This window comes from Bos mutus, chromosome 2 (assembly GCF_027580195.1).
Source record: "Bos mutus isolate GX-2022 chromosome 2, NWIPB_WYAK_1.1, whole genome shotgun sequence".
Taxonomy (NCBI): domain Eukaryota; kingdom Metazoa; phylum Chordata; class Mammalia; order Artiodactyla; family Bovidae; genus Bos; species Bos mutus.
The window spans coordinates 49,835,630-49,860,836 of NC_091618.1; the positions used below are offsets into that span (position 1 = coordinate 49,835,630).

General features: G+C 40.8%; 1 protein-coding gene across 3 annotated transcripts in view; it reads left to right on the plus strand.

The window, feature by feature from the left end:
• SF3B1 (splicing factor 3b subunit 1) overlaps nt 1–25,207 on the plus strand; it is a 58,888-nt gene that overhangs the window by 600 nt on the left and 33,081 nt on the right. For all 3 annotated transcript variants that reach the window (XR_011467816.1, XM_005894586.3, XM_005894585.3), the window contains exon 2: nt 22,356–22,532. Coding sequence is in view for 2 of the 3 variants with exons in the window: in XM_005894586.3 (XP_005894648.1) it covers nt 22,505–22,532 (28 nt within the window). In the remaining variant the exon portion in view is untranslated. The remainder of the gene's footprint in view (nt 1–22,355; nt 22,533–25,207) is intronic.

A 25,207-nucleotide genomic window follows, 5' to 3' on the forward strand; every position in this document is an offset into this window, starting at 1 on the left:
GAAATTGTAGCTGACTAAATGAAATAAACATAGTTATTGAGCACTCACTCTCCACTGTTTTAGGTGCTGGATAAATGAACAAAAGCCTACTATCATAGAGGTTCTAATCTAGAGTAGGGGAAATAAATTTTCATTCAATTAATACAGTGTCAGATAATCATATGCTGTAGGAAAAAGTATGAAAAGCAGATGGAGAGGGCTAAAGTGGGGTGCTGTTTTATATAAAGTGGTCAGGTGGGCCTCTGAGAAGGTGATAATGAACGGGCTTAAATGAAGTTAGGAGGTGAACTATGTGAATATTTGGGAAGGGAAGAGCAAGTGCAAAGGCCTCAGACAGAAACAGTCTTGCCCTGTTTTATGAGAAGCAAGGGCTTTGTATTACAGTCAGTGAGGGTGAGAGTGGTAGAAAATGAGGTCAGAGGTAGTGAGGGCTTTTTCATAGTATCTGGGAGGCCATGGTGCCATCTTTGGATTTTATTCTAAGTGTAAAGGGAAGTCATTTGAGATGACTTGATCTGATTTACATTAACATAAATATTCCAGCTTTTGTGTATCTGTATGATTATTATTTTCTACTCTTGCTTTGTTCATTGAAGCTGTTGTTATTCAGTCGTTCAGTTGTGTCTGACTCTGCGGACACCATGGACTGCAGCATGCCAGGCTTCTGTGTTCTTCACCATCTCCTGGAGCTTGATCAGAGTCATGTCCATTGAGTCAGTGATGCCATCCAACCATCTCATCCTCTGTCATCCCGTCCTCTGTCCCCTTTTCCTCCTGCCTTCAATCTTTCCTAGCATCAGAGTCTTTTCTAATGAGTTGGCTCTTCGCATCAGGATGTCAAAGTATTGGAGTTTCAGCTTCAGCATCAGTCCCTCCAATGAATAGTCAAGGTTGATTTCCTTTAGGATTGACTAGTTTGATCTTGCAATGCAAGGGACTCTCAAGAGTCTTCTCCAATACACACTTCAAAAGCAGCAGTTCTTCGGCACTCAATCTTCTTTATGGTTCAACCTTCACACCCATACATGACTTCTGGAAAACTATAGCTTTGACTACATGGACCTTTGTTGGCAAAGTAATGTTTCTTCTTTTTAATATGCTGTCTAAGTTGGTCCTAACTTTTCTTCCAGTGAGCAAGCATCTTTTAATGTCATGGCTGTAGTCATCATCTGCAGTGATCTTGGAGCCCAGGAAAATAAATTCTGTCACTGTTTGCAATGCTTTCCCATCTATTTGCCAAGGAGTAATGGGACCAGATGCCATGATCTTAGTTTTCTTAATATTGAGTTTTAAGCCAGCTTCTTCACTCTCCACTTTCACTTTCATCAAGGGACTCATTAGTTCCTCTTCGCTTTTTGCCCTAAGTGTGGTGTCATCTGCATTGCTGACGTTACTGATACTTCTCCCAGCAATCTTGATTCCAGCTAGATGCTTGTGCTGCATCTAGCCCGGCATTTTGCATGATGTACTCTGCCTGTAAGTTAAATAAGCAGGGTGACAATATTCAGCCTTGACATACACCTTTCCCAATTTGGAACCAGTCTGTTGTTCATGTCTGGTTCTAACTATTGCTTCTTGACCTGCATACAGGTTTCTCAAGAGGCAGATAAGGTGGTCAAGTACTCCCATCTCTTTAAGAATTTTCCACACTTTGTTGTAATCTGCACAAAGGCTTTATCATCAGTGAAGCAGAAATAGATATCTTTCTGGAATTCTCTAGCTTTTTCTATGATCTACCAGATGTTGGCAATTTGATCTCTGGTTGCTCTGCCTTTTCTAAGTCTAACTTAAACATCTGGGAGTTCTCAGTTCACATACTGTTGAAGCCTAGCTTGGAGAATTTTGAGCATTACTTTGCTAGTATGTGAAATGAGTGCAATTGTGCGGTAGTTTGAACATTGTTTGGCATCGCCTTTCTTTGGGATTGAAATGAAAACTGACCTTTTCCAGTCCTGTGGCCACTGCTGAGTTTTCCAAATTTGCTGGCATATTGAGTGCAGCACTTTAACTGGATCATCTTAAAAGATGATTTGAAATAGCTCAGCTGGAATTCCATCACCTCTGCTATTTTTGTTCATAGTGGTGTTTCCTAAGGCCCACTTGACTGTAAACTCCAGGATGTCTGGCTCTAAGTGAGTGATCACACCATTGTGGTTATCTGAGTCATTAATATCTTTTTTGTATAATTCTTCTGTGTATTCTTGCCCCCTCTTAATATCTTCTGCTTCTATTAGGTCTATAACATTTGTGTCCTTTATAGTACCCATCTTTGCATGAAATATCCCCTTAGTATCTCTAATTTTCTTGAAGAGATCTTGTTTTTTGCATTCTGTTGTTTTCCTCTATTTCTTTGCATTGATCACTTTAGTAGGAAGACTTTCTTATCTCCCCTTGCTATTCTTTGGAACTCTGCATTCAAATGGGTGTATCTTTCTTTTTCTCCTTTGCCTTTCACTTCTCTTCTTTTCTCAGCTATTCATTAAGGCCTCCTCAGACAATCATTTTGCCTTTCTTCTTCTTGGGGATGGTCTTGATCCCTGCCTCCTGTACAATGTCACGAATCTCCGTCCATAATTCTTCAGGCACTCTTATCAGATCTAATCCCTTGAATCTTTTTGTCACTTCCACTGTATAATTGTAAGGGATTTGATGTAGGTCATATCTGAATGGCCTAGTGGTTTTCCCCACTTTGTTCAATTAAAGTCTGGCTTTGGTGATTAGGAGTTCATGATCTGAACCACAGTCAGCTCCCAGTCTTTGTTTTCCTGGCTGTATAGAGTGTCCCCATCTTCAACAGTAAAGAATATAATCAGTCTGATTTTAGTATTGACCATCTGTGATGTCCATGTGTAGAGTCGTCTCTTGTGTTGTTGGAAGAGGGTGTTTGCTATGACCAGTGCATTCTCTTGCAAAACTCTGTTAGCCTTTGCCCTGCTTCATTTTGTACTCCAAAGTCAAACTTGCCCATTACTCCAAGTATCTTTTGACTGTCTACGTTTGCATTCCAGTCTCTTCTGATGAAAAGGACATGTTTTTTTTGTGTTAGTTCTAGAAAGTTTTGTAGGTCCTTCCTTGCAGTTACCCCTTACTAGATGCTTTGTGGTGTGAGTTCAGATCCCGAGCTACAGAGTATGTCAAGCAGTTTTCAGTTCAACACAGGATGTAATTGTTGATTGAGGTGGTTCTGTTGCTGCATCCTACAAAATTGTTGACTAGTCTGTGTGCGCGCGTGCTAAGTCGTTTCAGTCATGTCCAGTTCTGTGACCCTGTGGGCCATAGCCCACCAGTTTCCTGTATGGGATTCTTCAGGCAAGAATATACTAGATATACTAGGTTGCTGTGCCCCCCTCCAGGGGATCTTCCTGACCCAGGGATCAAACCCACATCTCTTACATTTCCTACATTGGCAGGTGGGTTCTTTACCACTAGAACTACCTCGAAAGCCCATTGTTAAAACTAAAGTGAAAGTGAAGTCGTTCAGTAGTGTCTGACTCTTGGCTACCCTGTGGACTGTAGCCTACCAGGCTCCTCTGTCCATGGGATTCTTCAGGGAAGGATACTGGAGTGAGTTGCCATTTCCTTCTCCAGGGGATCTTCCTAAATGGCCTATTAAATGTATTTTTCAACATAATACATGATTTACTCATGAATCTAATAGAAGGGTTTCTTTTGTTAAATTCACCAAACATTTTCTCATAGAACTCTTCTCAGACATAAGAAAATATCTACTGAATTGGCTCATTCAATTGAATCATTCTCCTCTGCACTTCTCCCAAGATTTTGTTTAAGGCAAATAAAGGAATCTTTGTGACAGATGACAGTGTATGGTACTCAGCTGACTTCTTAGCAAAGGATAGAGTTATATGTCAGAAGCTTAAAGGTGATAAGAAACTCTGGTTCAGTTTTAGTAGATGATGGTGCTTCCATATATTGTAGGCAAAAAAAAATTTGTTTTGACGATAGGAAAAGATCTGTAGTATATTAAAACTCAGCAGAGATCTGTGGGAAGCAGTAATTCAGAATTCAGACCAACTACGCTGCCAAAAATATATCTGATACACCACCACCTATTACATGTTATCGCCAAAATAATTGAAGATGAATCTGGTCAAGCTTGTGGATATGCCAGTTTAAATGGGGGATAGAAGAACATGTTAAATGATACCCTACAATCTGCCAAATACGGAATATGGGAAATTCTGTAGGACGAATGACCCAATTTCTTCAAATAAATGTCAAATTAGGAAGATTGGGGGTAGGGGGGTTGTTGTAGACTTATAAGATTTAAGAGGCATTATTTACATTTTGTTTTGAACAAACCAAATATTAAAGAAACATACAAGACTGGGAAATTCACTGAAATACCTACTTTAGTAAAGATTCATACTGAAGATTAGAGGTAAAATATGTTTGTGCTTTACTTTGAAATGATCCAGTGAGGGTAGAGGAATAAAGTATATAAAACAAAATTGATCATTTGTTGATAATTATTGGACTGGATAAGTGTAATTAGGAATTTGTAATAGTATTGTATCTAGTTTTTCTGGATGTTTGAAATCTCTGAATATTTCTGTATCTGTACACACACACACACTCACATATACATGTGTATGTTTTTAACTTTTTTTAATTTTTTAACTTTTTGTTTTGTATTGGGGTATAGCTGGTTAACAGACAGTTTTGTGATACTTTCAGGTGAACAATTAAGGGACTTAGCCATACATATACATGTATCCATTCTCCCCTAACCTTCCCTCCCATCCAGGCTGCCACATACTGTTGAGCAGAATTCCATGTGCTATACAGTAAATCCTTGTTGATTATCCATTTTAAATATAGCACAGTGTACAAGCCCACCCCAAACTCCCTAACTATCCTTTCTCCCTTCCTTCCCCTCTTCCCCATAACCATAAGCTCATTCTCAAAGTCTTTGTCTGTTTCTGTTTTGTAAGTAACTTCATTTGTATCATTTCTTTTTAGATTACACATATAAAGGATGCCATACAATGGTATTTCTTCTCTAACTTCACTCAGTATGACAGTCTCTAGGTCCATCCATATTGCTACAAATAGCATTATTTTATTCTTTTTAATAGCTCACTAATATTCCATTGTATATATGTACCACATCTTCTTTATCCATCTTTACAAGTGACATTTTCCTGATTCACTTCTATGTAGAAATATGCTTTGACCTTTTGCTTACTTCAGAACCCTTAATATAGATTGAACAGAACCATAAAGGCTTCAGATAAATAGGCATGGCTATGACTTTGTATTAATACTATTTTTAAGCAACACTTTGGTCAAAACAAATACAGGATGAATTTTAACCACAGATTAAGACTTTAAAATTTTTAAACATCACTTGTAAATATTTCTTCCCTGAAATAAATAAAACAAGGTTTCAAAGTTAACATAATCTCATTACTGGGACCTTTTTGATCAGTAGCATAATCTTCCCAGCACTCTCAATGATCTCTTACAGGGATTATCTTTGAGAAAATTTTGGTTGAAAGAACATCTTCCTTGACTAAATCAGAACTGAATTACTGAATGAGAGATTGGTGTAATTATAGGTGTTAGTTTCCAATAAAAATCGACTGTCAAAGGGGATTAACTGGACAGTTTGTCCTTACTGATATGGTTGTGTTAGGAACCAATCAGTTAAATTATACTAGTTATTTTTAACAGGAAATTTAATATAAAGACGTTGTTGAACAGAGATTAGAGAACTAAGGTGATACAATTTCTGACAACATGTGTGAAATGTTGCCAACTACTTGATGCTTTTGAACTGTGATGTTAGAGAAGACTCTTGAGAGTTCCTTGGACTGCAAGGAGATCCAACCAGTCCATCCTAAAGGAAATCAGTCCTGAGTATTCATTGGAAGGACTGATGCAGAAGCTGAAACTCCAGTATTTTGGCCACCTGATGCAAAGAACTGACTCATTTGAAAAGACCCTGATACTGGGAAAGATTGAAGGCAGGAAGAGAAGGGGATGACAGAGGATGAGATGGTTGGATGGCATCACTGACTCAATGGACATAAGTTTGGGTAAGTTCCAGGAGTTGGTGATCGACAGGGAGGCCTGGCATGCTGCAGTCTAAGGGGTTGCAAAGAGTCAGACATGACTGAGTGACTGAACTGAACTGAGAGAAGCTGAGAATCAGAGATTCAGTGCAGTGTCAGGACTTTTATTGGGGGCTGACCACATGGTCACTTCTGTTCAGTTCAGTTCAGTTCAGTCTCTCCGTCGTGTCCGACTCTTTACAACCCCCTGAATTGCAGCACACCAGGCCTTCCTGTCCATCACCAACTCCCAGAGTTCACCCAAACTCATGTCCTTCGAGACGGTGATGCCATCCAGCCATCTCATCCTCTGTCGTCCCCTTCTCCTCCTGCCCCCAATTCCTCCCAGCATCAGAGTCTTTTACAGTGAGTCAACTCTTCGTATGAGGTGGCCAAAGTATTGGAGTTTCAGCTTTAGCATCATTCCTTCCAAAGAACACCCAGGACTGATCTCCTTTAGAATGGACTGGTTGGACCTCCTTGCAGTCCAAGGGACTCTCAAGAGTCATCTTCAACACCACAGTTAAAAAGCATCAATTCTTCAGCGCTCAGCTTTCTTCACAGTCCAACTTTCACATCCATATATGACCACTGGAAAAACCACAGCCTTGACTAGACAGACCTTTGTTGGCAAAGTGATGTCTCTGCTTTTGAATATGCTATCTAGGTTGGTCATAACTTTCCTTCCAAGGAGCAAGCGTCTTAATTTCATGGCTGCAATCAGAATCTGCAGTGATTTTGGAGCCTCAAAAAATAAAGTCTGACACTGTTTCCCCATCTATTTCCCATGAAGTGATGGGACCACATGCCATGATCTTCGTTTTCTGCATGTTGAGCTTTAAGCCAACTTTTTCACTCTCCTCTTTCACTTTCAACAAGAGGTTCTTTAGTTCTTCTTCACTTTCTGCCATAATGGTGGTGTCATCTGCATATCTGAGGTTATTGATATTTCTCCCAGCAATCTTGATTCCAGCTTGTGCTTCTTCCAGCCCAGCATTTCTCATGATGTACTCTGCATATAAGTTAAATAAGCAGGGTGACAATATACAGCCTTGACGTACTCCTTTTCCTATTTGGAACCAGTCTGTTGTTCCATGTCCAGTTCTAACTGTTGCTTCCTGACCTGCATATAGGTTTCTCAAGAAACAGGTCAGGTGGTCTGGTATTCCCATCTCTTTCAGAATTTTCCACAGTTTATTCTGATCCACACAGTCAAAGGCTTTGGCATAGTCAATAAAGCAGAAATAGATGTTTTTCTGGAACTCTTTTGTTTTTTCCCATGATCCAGCGGATGTTGGCAATTTGATCTCTTGTTCCTCTGCCTTTTCTAAAACCAGCTTGAACATCTGGAAGTTCACGGTTCATGTATTGCTGAAGCTTGGCTTGGAGAATTTTGAGCATTACTTTACTAGCGTGTGAGATGAGTGCAATTGTGCGGTAGTTTGAGCATTCTTTGGCATTGCCTTTCTTTGGGGTTGGAATGAAAACTGATCTTTTCCAGTCCTGTGGCCACTGCTGGGTTTTCCAAATTTGCTGGCATATTGAGTGCAGCACTTTCACAGCATTATCTTCCAGGATTTGAAATAGCTCAACTGGAATTCCATCACCTCCACTAGCTTTGTTCATAGTGATGCTTTCTAAGGCCCACTTGACTTCACATTCCAGGATGTCAGGCTCTAGATGAGTGATCACACCATCATGATTATCTTGATCGTGAAGATCTTTTCTGTACAGTTCTTCTGTGTATTCTTGCCACCTCTTCTTAATATCTTCTGTTTCTGTTATGTCCATACCATTTCTGTCCTTTATCGAGCCCATCTTTGCATGAAATGTTCCCTTGGTATCTCTAATTTTCTTGAAGAGATCTCTAGTCTTTCCCATTCTGTTGTTTTCCTCTATTTCTTTGCATTTATTGCTGAGGAAGGCTTTCTTATCTCTCCTTGCTATTCTTTGCTATGCTAAGTCACTTCAGTCGTTTCCGACTCTGTGCGACCCCATAGACGGCAGCCCACCAGGCTCCCCCATCCCTGGGATTCTCCAGGCAAGAACACTGGAGTGGGCTGCCATTTCCTTCTCCAGTGCATGAAAGTGAAAAGTGAAAGTGAAGTCGCTCAGTCGTGTCCAACTCTTAGCGACCCCATGGATTGCAGCCTAACAGGCTCCTCCGTCCATGGGATTTTCCAAGCAAGAGTACTGGAGTGGGTGCTATTCTTTAGAATTCTGCATTCAGATGCTTATATCTTTCCTTTTCTCCTTTGCCTTTCGCTTCTCTTCTTTTCACAGCTATTTTTAAGGCCTCCTCAGACAGCCATTTTGCTTTTTTGCATTTCTTTTCCATGGGGATGGTCTTGATCCCTGTCTCCTGTACAATGTCATGAACCTCCATCCATAGTTCATCAGGCACTCTATCAGATCTAGTCCCTTAAATCTATTTCTCACTTCCACTGTATAATCATAAGGGATTTGATTTAGGTCATACCTGAATGGTCTAGTGGTTTTCCCAACTTTCTTCAATTTAAGTCTGAATTTGTCAATAAGGAGTTCATGATCTGAGCCACAGTCAGCTCTTGGTCTTGTTTTTGCTGACTGTATAGAGCTTCTCCATCTTTGGCTGCAAAGAATATAATCAATCTGATTTCGGTGTTGACCATCTGATGATGTCCATGTGTAGAGTCTTCTCTTGTGTTGTTGGAAGAGGGTGTTTGCTGTGACCAGTGCATTTTCTTGGCAAAATTCTATTAGCCTTTGCCCTGCTTCATTCTGTATTCCAAGGCCAAATTTGCCTGTTACTCCAGGTGTTTCTTGACTTCCTACTTTTGCATTCCATTCCCCTATAATGAAAAGGACATCTTTTTGGGGTGTTAGTTCTAAAAGGTCTTGTAGCTCTTCATAGAACCATTCAACTTCAGCTTCTTCAGCATTACTGGTTGGGGCATAGACTTGGATTACTGTGATATTGAATGGTTTGCCTTGGAAACGAACAGAGATCATTCTGTCGTTTTTGAGATTGCATCCAAGTACTGCATTTCGGACTCTTTTGTTGACCATGATGGCTACTCCATTTCTTCTGAGGCATTCCTGCCCACAGTAGTAGATATAATGGTCATCTGAGTTAAATTCACCCATTCCAGTCCATTTCAGTTCGCTGATTCCTAGAATGTCGACATTCACTCTTGCCATCTCCTGTTTGACCACTTCCAATTTGCCTTGATTCATGGACCTAACATTCCAGGTTCCTGTGCAATATTGCTCTTTACAGCATCAGACCTTGCTTCTGTCACCAGTCACATCCATAACTGGGTATTGTTTTTGCTTTGACTCCATCCCTTCATTCTTTCTGGAGTTATTTCTCCACTGATGTCCAGTAGCATATTGGGCACCTACCGACCTGGGGAGTTCCTCTTTCAGTATCCTGTCATTTTGCCTTTTCATACTGTTCATGGGGTTTTGAAGGCAAGAATACTGAAGTGGTTTGCCATTCCCTTCTCCAGTGGACCACATTCTGTCAGACCTCTCCACCATGACCCACCCGTCTTGGGTGGCCCCACAGGACATGGCTTAATTTCATTGAGTTAGACAAGGCTGTGGTTTGTGTGATTGGATTGGCTAGCTTTCTGTGAGTATGGTTTGTGTGTCTGCCCTCTGATGCCCTCTCGCAACACCTACCGTCTTACTTGGGTTTCTCTTACCTTGGACGTGGAATGTCTCTTCATGGCTGCTCCAGCAATGTGCAGCCGCTGCTCCTTACCTTGGATGAGGGGTATATCCTCACCACCGCCCCGCCTGACCTTGAACGTGGAGTAGCTCCTCTCAGCCCTCCTGCGCCTGCGCAGCCACCACTCCTTGGACGTGGGGGCACACTCTACCGGAGTGCTAAATTTCTCTCCCAAAGTGAAAGGAAAGAAAGCTGTTGTGGCATAAGCCATGTTGCTTGCACAGTTTAGACACAGTAGACAGATTTATCATTTTGGGGAATGTTAGAAATTTACTTGAAATCCAAGTTCCAAAATGCCAACCAAAAACAGGAAAACTGCTTGGAAATGCAAAGCACAATAAAATAATTACATGAACAAACAAAAGTACCTGTTAAAGTTGCTATAGTTGGCAGCACTTAAAATTGGTAATTAGTATTTTTAAAAAGCTCCGTAGCTTAAAAGTTACATAGCTACAAGTTAATCTTTGTAGTTAAAGTTAATACGTTAACTATGTATTAATCTACATGGTTAATCTTTGTTGATTAACTTTTAGCAGTTTTATTTACGAGGGCACAATAGATTTAATAAATTGGAATTCAGTAGACAATCCTAGATTTAATTAATAAAATGTAATTATGCACTTGATTTACTCTTTGGACAGTGTCCTGATACTGTTACAACTTTAATTTTAAAATATTAACATACCTTTCTTATGTAGAAGTCTATTTTGCATTCTTGAGGGAAAAAATAGAAGAATTGGATCATGGTATCCATTCAGAGAATGTTTTAATGCTTGATTACATTTTTTGTTTTCACCTATTTATAAGAAGTAAATTATGTGGTATTCAATTTAAGAATAGATGAGTTCAGAAATACCATGTTGGGAAAAATAAAGATCCCAAACAAAAAGAAACACAACTAGCTGCACAGCTCTGAGAATTTAATAATAAATCAACTTTTGGGGCTTCCCTGGTGGTTCAGTGTTTAAGAATTTGCCTGCCAATGCATGAGATATGCGTTCGATCCCTAATCTGGTAAGATCCTACATGCCTCAGAGCAGCTAAACCTCTGTACTGCAGCTGTTGAGCCCTCAGGCCACAACTACTGAAGCCCAAAACGCCCTAGAACTTGTAGCTGCACAAGAGAAGCCACCGCAGTAAGTCCACGCAGCAGAACTAGAGAAAAGCCCGTGCAGCAGTGAAAGGGTCAACTATACTTCAAACCATTTATATAGTCTTTATGATATGTTCAGATATAAGGCAGTCTTGTTATAGTATCTCTCTCCTGCTGTTCCTCAAGGCACTTTCCACATTCCCAACATTCACTTTACTCAGTATATCCTTAGATTATCAGTTTATATATAAAAGGATATTACTCAGGACTATGAAGTCAGGTGAAAAAGTGCATGGGGCAAGGCATGTGGGCAGGGGCGTGAAGCATCATCTCTGAGTGTGCCACTCTTCCCAGTCCCATGTATTCACTGGCCCAGAAGCTCCCAACTTAATTTTCTTTGGAGGCCTCCTATCATGTTTTGACTTTTTTAAAGTCTGATTTTTCATATTAACATCTTTATGTTTGAGCTCTTTCCTTTTTGGAATAATTTGTGATTTTAGAGTATGTAATTTCTGCCAATATCCCCCTTCTTAAACAGTCTTCCCTTTAAGAATTTGGTGTAAAAATTGAATAATATATATATCGAGTGTGTTTGTATATGCATAACATTAATCAATGAATGCATAAATCATGCTTAACCTTTGGGGAATGAGACATGAGGTAAGGCTTTTACTTTTCATTTTATATCTTTTGGGGGGCACTATTTTGAATAATTTATAATATATATTGTTTTTTGGAATCAGAACTAAATTATTCATGATATTAGATTTGGTAGTGATTTATTGGATATGACACCAAATGCTCAAGCAACAGAAGAAAAAAAAGGTAAACTGGACTTCATCAAAGTTAAGTTTGTGCATCAAAAGACTAAAGAAGACAAATAAAACTTCATCAAAGTTAAGTTTGTGCATCACCAGAGGGAAAGTCAACAGATAGTGAATTAGAAAAACTCAGTTTCCCCCCTATGTATTTCTCCTGTGTGTTTCCTTTGCTACTCACACAAAACAATTCACTTCTTGTCACCAAACATGTGGAGGTTTTTCCCACACCAAGTAATTCTCTGTCACACCAGCTGCATGTCTTACAGTTTAGCTCAGTTCTCATACTATCTACCTGGAGATAGTGTTGGATCCCACAGGTTAAGGGCTCAGTCCTTCAAGACTGCACCTACCCTACTTTGGATGCCATTTACAAGCAGTAGGTTCCCAGGTTAACCCACAACATCTGTCCCATTTGGCTACAAATCAGGGGTTCCCATAACTCTCTACTCAGAATCCATTAATTTTTTTGAGAGGTTCATAGAACTCAGGGAAATGCAGTAACCAGTTTATTAAAGGCTATGATAAAGGATACAGATGAAAAGACACATAGAGTGAGGTCCCAGAGGGTCTCAAGCACAAGAGATTCTGTCCTCACAGAGCTGGTGTGTGCTACCTTCCTAGTCTGGATGTGTTTGCCAACCTGGAACCTCTCTGAATCTCATACTATTGAAATTTTATGGAGGTTTAGTCAAATAGGCATGATCAATTAACTCCATTTCCAGCCCCTCTGCCCTCTTTGGAGAAGTAAGAAGTTGGATGGCAGAAAATTTTAAGCTTCTAATTACGACTTGATCTTTCTGGTGACCAATCCCGATCTAGGACTGTTGTCTCCCTCACTCCTCACTACTGCTTTCAGATCATTATTTATTCACATTTTTGTGAAAGCCCAAGCTTCTTTGAGGCTCATATTCTTAGAGGATAATGTCATCCTCTATCTGGCTGTGTTATTGTTATTTCATGGAAGACATGTTTGCTTGTAGTGGATGATATAGGCTGCCCAGATTCCTTTCTCTCTCCCTTCATAACTACAGCTGTGGGGAGTTCTTTTGGTGACAGCTCTATGGGTATTGTTTGTAGTTAAAAGAGAGCTGCATCTTCCAAGGTCATGCCCTTTGCTTGGGGAAACTCGCATCCAAAGTCATGTTGATTTGGGAGTATAAAGGCCCAACTTCTTGCCCCAATTTAGAACAACTCTAAAAGGCCATCCCATCTCCAGAGTTCCCCATATAATTGAGGTCTTTGTTTGCAACAGGGTCGTAGTTCAGCTCCTCCTGCCCAGTTCTGATTCCTTCTTCCAATTTCCATCTCAGCGCCTGCTTCATAGTGAGCCCAACCTGTGATCCAAGAAAGCAGACTCTAAAATGGGATTTTGCAGATCTGGATCACCTGCAGTCTGACTGGTAATGAGGACCCTCTCACTGGTGACTAATAGCTCCTGTTGAGATATTGGGAGACAGACACTGAAAGTCTGAGGTTAGTCACTAAGAAAAGGTTAAGTGTTAAGGCTGGAGGGTATCATTTTTTGGTAGTATATAAAGAGAGTGTCATTGTCTCTGTCTCCAGCCAGAGAGCCAAAAAGGCTGATGTCAGGTCCAGGACTAAATAATAGCAGAGCTCTAAAAGTGGACAAAACACTCAGTCTCAACATGTATTTTATACAAGGTGAGGACCCTGATTGGAAAGGATTTCAGTCCTAAGAAACTGAACCAGGACATCTGGGTCAGTGCACTCAGGAGACTTGAAATCCTAGATTCCCCTGAATCATCTGGGCCTATGGAAGTGGTCTAATCCTGTGAAAAAGCTAGTGCTCCCTCGTTGCTTGAGGAAGATACAAAAACTGTTGACTTATTATAAGTCAGGTGCTACCCTCAGGAACTTTCCTTCCTAGACAACACACCAATAACTGGGTTAAGTCATATATCACCTGACCAAGGAAATGCTGAGCCTGCTATGGGAGGAAAGGGACACCTCAAAGAATCAAAGGACCTAGCCAGTATATACCACCAGGAGGTGGAAGATGACATAAAGAACTAAATTCTGAGGGATCTTAGATCAAGGGGTAGGGCTGGGTAGCAGAACGTAATGGATAGGGAGGATTTACTGCAGATCGTGACTGCAGCCATGAAATTAAAAGACACTCACTCCTTGGAAGAAAAGCTATGACCAACCTAGACAGTGTATTAAAAAGCAGAGATATTACTTTGCAACAAAGGTCCGTCTAGTCAAAGCTATGGTTTTTCCAGTAGTCATATATGGATGTGAGAGTTGGACTATAAAGAAAGCTGAGTGCCAAAGAATTGATGCTTTTAAACTGTGGTGTTGGAGAAGACTCTTGAGAGTCCCTTGGACTGCAAGGAGATCCAACCAGTCCATCCTAAAGGAAATCAGTCCTGAATATTCATTGGAAGGGCTGATGCTGAAGCTGAAACTCCAATACTTTGGCCATCTGATGCAAAGAACTAACTCATTGGAAAAGACCCTGATGCTGGTAAAGACTGAAGGTGGGAGGAGAAGGGGACGACAGAGGATGAGATGGTTGGATGGCATCACCAACTTGATGGACATGAGTTTGAGCAAGCTCTGGGAAATGGTGACAGACAGGGAAGCCTGGCGTGCTGCAGTCCATGGGGTCACAGAGTTGGACATGATTGAGTGACTGAACTGAACTGATTGACATGGGAGTACTATCCCATAATATGGAATACCCCGACTAGGATCTGCGGAGGCAGTGCTAACATTCTACTAGGATGGCTCACATGAAGTGCTGTAGAAATGGCAGAACTAGTGTGAAACATGGTGGAAGGAGGGATCGGAAGGCTCAGAGAAGTGAGTATGCTGGAGTAGGTATTCTACACTAAGCCCAGAAAACTGTGCTCCAGAAGAGGACTATGCTCCACAGGAAGGCTCAGAGGACATTCTTCACTAAAGCAATAAGGAATGTGAAAGGGGCACCAGCATCACTGGAAAGGAATGAGGTGAAGTGAGTGAGGTACTTGACTCAGGTTCAAAATGTAAGGGGGTGCCAAAAAGCTCAGTAACCAAGATAATATTTTAATTATATTTAAATATTAGTGCAAAAAATTCCAAGATGAACAAGATGTCAAAATTTTAAATAAAGACAGGATCAATATTACTGATTTTTCCTTTTGCCTCAGACTCCAGTATGGTTCAACACAGCCCTGTTACTCATGGTGACTGTCTCTTACAGGCCTTAGGTGATGGTAGCAGAAAAAGTTACATAGCTGACTTCCATGTGAGCAATAGCTATGATAGGATCCCAAAATAGAGGGCAAGTGGTGATGTTTAACCCTCAGAGGCAAGGTGGGTACAATTATAGTTAGCACAAGGTTGAAATGGCTGCATGGGGGCTCCTGACCTGCGAAAAGATACAGAGACAGTTAATCCAACAGGCTGTCCTTAGAGGCAAGATTGATGGGCAGCCTACAAGGATGTTGCTTACTCTATACAACCAAGAGAAATCAAGGGTGGATTTCTTCAGGAGGCTGAAGGCAGCTATTCCAGTAAATTTTTTTTTTAATTGATCCTTTAATAGTTTCTGTACATGAGCTAGATTTCAGATGTAGAACTCTAATTTCAGACTATTTGATTGAAACAGATCCCCAGGAAGTAGGACCATGTGACATCATGGTAAATATGTGCTAAAGAATCCCCTAGTACTTCTTCAAAGACCCCTATCATTTGCTCTGGTAAGCGTACATTGGGGAAAGAGGAATAACCAAATGTTTTGAGTCCTATGGACACTACAAGTTGACATTGATACCCAAATTTTCATAATGGTCCCTGTTAGAGTGGAAGTCTAGGGTCAGAAGTGGAGTCTGGGCCCAGGTCTGGCTAATGGTGCCAAGTATCATTTCCCAGGTTCCCAAATGTTTAATTGGAATGAATATAGTTAAAGTTGGCTAAACCCTCATATTGGTTTCTTGGCCTGTGGCATAAGAACATAGTGGGGAAGGCTAATGAACACTCTGCCAAGGTAGCAGATAAGAAACATTTTCATAGCCTAGGAAGTATGGCAGAGATTAGTGCCTTAAAGACCTGAAGAATGCAAAGGTTGTGGTCCCCATCATGTCTAAACCAGAGTCTGGCCCTTCAAAAGGCTGCACAGACCCTGGAGGATGACAGTGAATTATCACACATTAAACCAAGGAATAGCCCCAGTTGCAGTTGGCTGTGCCAGATGTAGCTACAGGAGATTAACATGACCTCAAGTACATGGTAAGCAGGTACTGATTTGAGGAAAAGAGTTGTTTTCCATTCCTAACAAGGATTTAAAACACTTTCTTGAGCTGCACAAGTGTATATATTTTAAGTTTGACTCCTGGATTGTGTTAACTTCTTCCATAATATGGTCTCTCATAATAACTATCATAATACATATAGTCTTAAAGGACCCAGACAGCAGAAAGTCATATCAATTCATCATATGGATGGGCATTGTGTTAATTTTGTCAATCAGACTAAATGACCACAAAATGGTAGGTGTATTAGAGGCTTTTGAAAAACATATATTCCAGAGGGTAGGAGACAAACCCAATGAAAATTAAGGTCTGCTTTGTTAGTTATAGTGCAGGATTTCCCAGTGGTGGCACTGTTGACATGCTGGGTCAGAAGATTCTGTTGTGAGGAGCCTTCCGGTGGAACATAGGACTCTGAGCAGTACCCTATGCTCTAGATGCCAGTAATTGCTCACTTTAACTTGCTTTAGGTGTTCCAGTCCAGTTCAGGAGAAAGACACATAGAAAAAATTACAATACATAGTGGATTGAGTAGTTATAGATGTTTCTGGTATTTTAGGACCACAGCAATATCAAAGCATGCCATCTATATCTCACTCCTCGGGTGAGATTTCCTGGGTGGAGTGACACTGGGTCAGTGTCAGGTGGAGAGGACCTTCTAGTAAAAGAGGATTAGGTTGTGACAACCAAAAATATCTCTAGACGTTGCAAAATAACCCTGGGAGACATAATCACTCCCAGTTGAGAACCACTGTTTTAGGGGTGTAGTGGCCTAGGGCATGCCTGGACAGCCCCTCCAAAGTAAAGGACATGCTATTGCATCTTGTACCTTCCATCATTAGGAAAGAACACTGTGCCTCGTAGGTTTCTTTGGGTGACATAAAAAACTGCCAGCTTTGTACTCTATAGCAACTGTCATTAAAATTGCCAACATATCTAGGTTGACTCTGGTACCTGCCTAAAACAGATTACCTGTCATTGACCCAATGACTGCTATCTGCTGAACATCCCTTACCCTATTTCACAAACCGTATTTCTCTGGTCCTGACATCCCACCTTCCTCTGCCTTCTGCCAGTTTCTTAGTTCAACTAGTGAAAATAGCCATCCTAAACTGAATAATTAATGACAATATTTCTTGCCCTTGTACGGTACATCTGTCTTTGAGAATCCAGTGGCAAAATGATGTGGCAGGTCTCTGTATTAGTTAGCAAGACAGTTCAGATTCCTTCATTCAGTATTAATTACCCATTCAACAATGTACTGTCAGGTATCACATCTCATACCACTCTTCCCCTGTTACTCCATTCACCAACCTTTCTGTTTTTGGAAACCCCACGTTTGCTCTCACCTTGGCACACTGGCATTTGCCACGTCTGGAATACCTCTTCCCCCATGTCCTCATTCCCTTATTTTCTGTAGGTATCTGTTCAGATGTCATCCTCCCAGACATCTTGCTTTTTCTGCCTATCCTGTCCTGCCACCCTGCCCACTTCCCTTACTTTGCCTTATTATTTTTCAAAGCATTCGATAGTACCTGAAATTATACAAACACATACAGTTTGGGGTTTTTTGTTTTTTTTTGGGGGGGGGGCTGTGCTGTGAGTCATGGAGGATCTTAGTTCTCCCAGCAAGGACTGAATCTGCAGTAGAGGCATGGAAGCATGGAGTCTTAACCACTGGACCGCCAGGAAGTCCCCAAATACAGATTTTTAATCTCTTTCCCTCAAAGATTCTGATCTCTGTGAGGACAGGATCTTATTCAACATTGTATTCCCAGTGTCTAAAGTGATGTCTGGTATATGATAGGTCCTTATTGAATATTTATTGACAGTTTTTCAAATATTTTTTCAATAAATGGTGAAATTTACCTTTGTTTATTTTAATTAGGGTTCAACTGGATATACATACCAGTAGGAGATACATATTAAGACATTTATTGGAAGGAATTGGTTTACACAGATGTGGGAATCAACCAATAAACAAGTCCAGAATCTATCGGGCAGGCCATCAGTAAGGGCAGGCTGGAACTCTGGCACAGGCTGAAGTTGCAGTCCACTGGTGGAATTTTCTTAGTGAAGTCTCAGTTCTGCTCTTTCAACTGATTGAATTAAAACCCACCCAGATAATCTAGGATAATCTACTTAAGTCAGTTACATCACCTGAGCACATCCACAAGGCCTTCATAGTAACACCTAGATTAGTATTTATATGAATAACTGGGACTGTAGCTTAGCCAAGTTGACACATTAGAAGACCATCGCAGCATTCTAGGCATCTGGATGCTTCTGAGACACAATCCGCTTAGCTACCTGGGACACCTACTTATGTGTGCTCTGAATCTAGATATTTTACCATTACGAATCAAAGACCACTCTTGGATGATGACTTTTAGTTAGAAAAAAAAGCTAGTTAATGAATTCACACTAATATTAATATATGCTTTTCAGTTCTAGTTAGACCTGGTATAGCTGAAAGGAAGAGAGGTCACCCAAGCTAAATGCAAGAAAAGTAGTATCTACAGAATGATTCTTTGGAAGCTTGGAGCTGGATGTGGTTCTGGATTCAAGGTGGTGGTGGGGACTCAAGCAACAGGAATGGATGATTCTTCAGACAAAGTGACAATTTCCACTGATTTTGTTAGTAGCAACTACTGGAAGTTAAAATTTCCAAGAGAAGGCATCTTGACTTAGCCAATAACTTCCTTTGTTTTTAGACAGAGTGTGCTGTATTCCAGGCCAGGTTCTAGGTAGCCAGGTACCTGTCTCTTCCAGAACAACCCAGTGTTGTTCCCCTGAACAGAGAGTTTGGTCAGGTCAGTTGAAGCTAGAAGGGAAAGTCAGGCATGACAGACACATTGACCAACATATTCAGAACATCATCTTGGGGTTATCTGTTATTTAACTGAGTAATGCCCAAATTCTCAGGAATAAAGCTCTCTAGTTTTGAAAGTTTAGGCATAACTGAAAGGCAGATAAAAGTAGATTTTTTTGCCTGGGGTACATAGAGTCTAATGTACCTTTGATTTAGGATATTTCTGGAAAGCTCAACATTACACATCAGGATTGTCGTCACTTTGTCCTGTGACAGTCCCTTTACCTCTGAAAAGATGGGCTTGATAAATTGTCACTGCTTTTCAAGCAGCATGGAGCTTCAAGGCCTTTATAGCTTTATCTCCTATGGTAATTTGTGCAGTTACAGCTAGCATTTAACATTCTGAAAAATTATATCTTATTCTTTGTCTAAAAGGGCTTCCCTGATAGCTCAGTTGGTAAAGAATCTGCCTGCAATACAGGAGACCCCGGTTTGATTCCTGGGTCAGCAAGATCCACTGGAAAAGGGATAGGCTACCCACTTCAGTATTCTTGGGCTTCCCTGGTGGCTCAGCTGGTAAAGAATCTGCCTGCAATGTGGGAGACCTTGGTTTGATCCCTAGGGTTGGGAAGATCCCTTAGAGAAGGGAAAGACTACCCACTCCAGTATTCTGACCTAAAGAATTCCATGGACTGTATAATCCATGGGGTCACAAAGAGTCGGACACGACTGAGCAACTTTCACTTTTGTCTAGAAAAATCATGTATAATTGCTACTTTGCAATATATATATATTTTTAAGATTGATAAGGAATAGATTTTCCTTTGAATTGGATGTCATCACTCTCAATGATTTGTGTTATAAATAGGCAGGGAGGGGCAGAAAAGCCCTTCTGATTAAAAAAAATAATTTTATTTATTATTTTTGGCTGTTCTGAGTCTTTGCTGCATGTGTTTTTCTCTAGTTGTGGCGAGTGGGGGCTACTCTTTGTTGTGGTGCATGGGCTTCTCATTGCAGTGGTTTCTCTTGTGCACGGGCTCTAGGGCACTCAGGCTGCAGTAGTTGCAGCTCTGGGGCTCTGGAGCACAGGCTCAGTAGTTGTGGTGCAGGGGCTTAGTTACTTTGTGGCATGTCGGATCTTCCCAGATCAGGGATTGAACCCGTGTCTCCTGCATTGGCAAGATTCTATAGGACTGAGCCACCAGGGAAGCCCACCGCCCTCCTCCCCCACCACAACTTCTGACTTTTGAAATTAAAAATGTGTAGGAAATCCATTTTAACTAATATGTGATTAATATTTATTAATATTGGAAATGGAAAAGTAAAGGGTGGCTTAGCTGGTGGCTAAGTGGTAAAGAATCCACCTGCCAATGCAGAAGATGCAGGTTCCATCCCTGGGTCTGGAAGATACCCTGGACAAGGGAATATCAACCCACTCCAGTATTCTTGCCTAGGCTATCCCATGGCCAGAGGAGCCTGGCAAGTTATAGTCCTTGGGGTTGCTAAAAAGTTGAACATGACTTAGCAACTAAACAACAAGTTATTTAAAAAAAAAAAAACTATTTCTTACTGTCTAAAAATTCAAGTTATTGTTTTATAAAAGACAATTCATTTTTAGAAGATTAGGAGAAGGGAGTCTCCAATGATCTTTGACCAAGTCTCTCATATCTCACTTTCCAAAACATGCCCTTGCCCTACAAAAGTAACTTTTAATACCTAGGAACCTAGAGAAATATGCACATAATACAAAGTGGCCAGCAGGCACAACTTATATCTTGGGAAAGAGGACACGTGATGCCTACTTTACAAATGCTTTTCATTTTTTTCCTGTTTATAAAAATAATACATGCTCATAGCAGAGTATCTGGAAAATACTAAGAATTATTAATATAAAGAAAAAACCACTCAATTCTATCATTCACAAACATTCGCTCTTAACATTTTGGTGAATTTCCTTTTCATATATTTTTTACATGACAGTGATTGTCTTGTTTATACATCTTTTAAAAAATTATGAATCAAGAAATGCAACATCCTTGCTATTATTTTTGTCAACAGGGGTGAATTCTTTTTGTTTATTGGTTTTTGATGGACATAATAACACCTTTCTTTAATTCATTATTTCTCATTTATTCTTTTTCTTTTACTTTAAAATATGCTATTTTATATATATATATAGAATATATGTAATCTATGTGTAGGTTATAAGCCATTTAAGGAATATCTATGGACCCTCTGCCAATCCAAGAACTAGAATTTATCAACAATTGACTTAATAATCTACATGTTCTTCTCTTATCTCATTCCCTTCCTCCTCCAGCTATTGTTTAACCTAAATTAAACTGAAAACTTTAACCCATCAAATTGATTTTTTCATTGATGCTATTAAAATGTCACTTTGGGGGACCTCCCCAGTGGTCCAGTGGCTAAAATTCTGTGCCCCCAACGCAAGGGGCCCAGGTTCAATCCCTGGTCAGGGAACTAGATCTCATACAGCCAAAAAAAAAAAAAGAACTACCTCACTTTTTTATTAGGTAAGTTTCTACTAAGTATTTGTATTCTGAGTCTGTCACACAACAAGGTAAGTTGTTTTGTGATGTCTATAACTTGACCCTTACCTGCCTTCAGTTCAGTTCAGTTCAGCCGCTCAGTCGTGTCCGACTCTTTGCGACCCCATGATCCCTGTCCATCACCAACTCCCGGAGTTCACTCAGACTCACGTCCATCGCGTCAGTGATGCCATCCAGCCATCTCATCCTCTGTCGTCCCCTTCTCCTCCTGCCCCCAATCCCTCCCAGCATCAGAGTCTTTTCCAATGAGTCATTTCTCTATTAAATTCTTACGTTCTTCAGAGTCCAAAGCCAGTGTGACAAGGTTATGCTTGTACAGCTGATGTTTAGGAGAAAAAAAAATTCCTGATTTAGTAATGACATTTAGGATTATCAGAAGCATTTCATTAGTGTTAGTGCTGACAATCGGGACTTTTCTAAGAACTCAGAAAAGAGTGGCAGAGTTCCTGCTGTGTAATTTAATAACTGTGTGACCTTGTGCAATCTCATATATAACCCTGGCCTAGCTTTTTCCCGTCATTTCTTAAATGAGATTATTAACATTTTATCCACTTTGCGGGAGTTATGGGATTACCAACAAGTTACCCTCTTTATGTGGATTTCAATAGTGATTGGGAACGTACATTGTAGACAAAACTCCTAATCAAATGTTAAGTAATTAAAAAGAAAACGACCTTGAATTACTGAGTGAGGGATCAGACTGTTGTAAGTGTTAACTAAGCACTACAACAGCTGAGACATGCTGAGGAAAGTTTTTGGCCTCAAAACGCCGTCTGGTGAATTTGGAGAAAGGGGACTGAAGGTCTGAGGCTTCTTCCAGTCCTGAAACCTTAGTGTTTCTTTCAGCGACTGTTTTTAACTGCCCTGGTGAAATCCACTTTCCTCCACGGCGGAGTTACTCTTTATAGGGCGCTAAAGCTCACGTAGCCCTTGTCGGGTTTACCACGGAAACCGGCTCCGGGAGCAATCCTGACTCCTCCCTCCACCCACAATGCACCTCTCTGTTCTATCTAGGTGGCTGCTCTGTCACGTGTCACCGACCGAGCGCGCTCCCGCTTGGCGCTTGCGCGGAGAGCGGCCCCCAGCTATTTTTCTCCGTGGCAGCGGCGACGAGCGGAAGTTCTTGGGAGCGCCAGTTCCGTCTGTGTGTTCGAGTGGACAAAATGGCGAAGATCGCCAAGACTCACGAAGGTAAGCGGTTTTCCCCTTGTTACGTAGATTCTCCGCTGCCAACCTGCTAAGACTTTGTCTTCCTAGGTTTCTGTCTCTTCCTGTGGTTTCTTTTCTGGGGGTCCGAACTCGCGCTTCGGGCCCCCGGTTGTCTGCTCGGCGCCAGAGGCGCAGGCCACTGCCCCGCGTAATGGCGTCCTACTCGTACACCCCCGACAGGCGCTTTGTTCCGTGTTTGGGTGCTGCTACTCCAGCATTGCTTTTGTTCTCTGACTGGGGGCCTCGTTTAAACGCGGTAAGGGAGCGGGGAAAAGGGCGTGGGAACAAAGTCTCTCTCACCTCTCGGAACTGTGGTTGGCATAGTTTGTGTAGGGGAGGGTCAGAAAAGCACTGAAATACGGCAGCCGCTTTCCGGGCGGCACTCAATCGAGTTTAGTCAAACTGAGGCTCGTTACTCTTTAAGTTTGGTTAATTTGTATGTCTTCAGGCGTCTAAGATACATACTTTGGGTTTTTCTGGTGGTGGTTCGGAATGATTTGGAAATAAAATCTGGTAGTTTTCTCCTCCCTTGATTACTTTTAGTATAACAGGGGCCTTTTTTCTTTTGAGACTGATTTTTGATGAAACAGGGAAAGGCACATTAATAATGGCTAAAGCTTTTGAACAAGTTGGTCGTTTTGTGAAATACAGAGTATGCGAAATTAGGAAAATATTGGCAATAGGCTGTAGTCCCCCTTCAGGGAGTATTCAGAAATGACAGGAAGTAGGGGCACTTTTGCGGAGAAGGCAGTGGCACCCCATTCCAGTACTGTATTAATGCTTGGTTCTTCTAAATTTGAATGGCATTTCAGCTTATGCTCAACACTTATTGATCAATTGTTATCTGATGATTGACTGATATTACCTGATACTTAAGCAAAACTAAGCAAACCTAGACATTTCAGCTGCTGCCATTGTGTAGTATTAGTACATAAGTAATCTGTAACTCGGAGAAGGCAATGGCACCCCACTCCAGCACTCTTGCCTGGAAAATCCCATGGACGGAGGAGCCTGGTAGGCCGCAGTCCATGGGGTCGCTAAGAGTCGGACACGACTGAGCGACTTCACTTTCACTTTTCACTTTCATGCATTGGAGAAAGAAATGGCAACCCACTCCAGTGTTCTTGCCTGGAGAATCCCAGGGACGGGGGAGCCTGGTGTGCTGTCGTCTATGGGGTCTCACAGAGTCGGACACGACTGAAGCGACTTAGCAGCAGCAGCAGCAGGGTCACTTTTGAGAAAAGACGAGGTATGGGAAGTTGGAACTGCATTCCTTGATTTTTGACTTGAAATCTGAAGTTTTAATCAAACACTGCTTCGAAGAGTTACTTTTATTTTACACGTCGTTTTTTACTTTTATGTCACACGTCGTTTCTGGGTTCGTGGCTTGGTGTTAGTTTGTGGGAGGTAATAAAGACTAAGGTCATCAAGTTTTATAGCCTAGTGGGGAAACAGCTATCTATCTTCATTCTTTATGAGGCAATTGAATGCTTAAATATAAGCAGTGTATTTTGGGAAGCTGGGTAACGGAGTCATTAATTTATGCTTAGGGTTATTTCATAGAGGAGGTGACGTATCCCTGCTCTAAAAGGATCTATCGGTTTTAAATTAGGGGAGGACATTTGAACCTGAGACGACATCTTGTACCTAGGCAGTGACTCGTGAAAGATGTGTTTGGCTAGTTGTGGCAGGAAAAGAGTTCAAGGAGGGAAAAAGTAGATGCATCTGAAAAATGTTGGTTGGGGCTGTTAATGATTGTGTCACCCCTGGGAATTGAGTCCAGTTTTTTGCAACTTATGAAACAGACTAATGAAGTGGAAGTGACTTTTATGTTTTTACTGTTCTTGTTAGGTATTTGGGATTGAAACACTGTTTTAATCCCAAAGTGTTTTTTGGGCACTTCTGTCTTTAGACTACTACTTTTGTAAAATAATTAGAAAAGATAAAGATGTTGGCTGTTGTTTATCTTGTAGATTATTCATTTGGGGCATTTTGTGGCCTTGATTACTTTATTGGTATCTTTATGATAAGATAACTTTTGGATAGGAAAATCAAAGTTATGATTAGTTCTCCCGTGTTTTAGAAGCACAGTTGAAAGTTTTGGTCTGCAGAAGATTGCAAGGGTAACCTTTTAGGATGCTGAACTAGTTGAGAGGAAGTCTTGAATTTAAATCTCACTGGAGCAGTCTTGGTTTTTTGGCTGTGCTGAGTGTCTTGCGGGATCGTAATTCCCTCACTGGGAATTGAACTCAGGCCATGGCAGTGAAAGCACAAGTTCTAACTACTGGACCGCCTGGGAACTCCCTGGACCAACTTTTAAAAGTATGTAATACTTGTTTAATTTTTGTCTTAAAGTTTTCCATCATGTTGCTTTTTTATATAAAAATTAAAATCTTTTCATCCTAAATAATGCTTCTGGTAAGGACATTTCTTTGTTGTACCTGGTAATTTATTGTTAAAATATGGCTGCATCAGTACTTTGTAACTGAGTCTTGTAAGATAAATAATACTTTAGTATTCAAGCTGAAGTAAGTTATTGTACCTTCCAATATAGTTTTTTTCCATAGGCTCTTATTTCCCTTCATTGACCCAAACCAGTCTTATTTTTTTTTTCCTCTTGTTGTCATATTCCTTTCAAATATTTGTTAGAATCAACC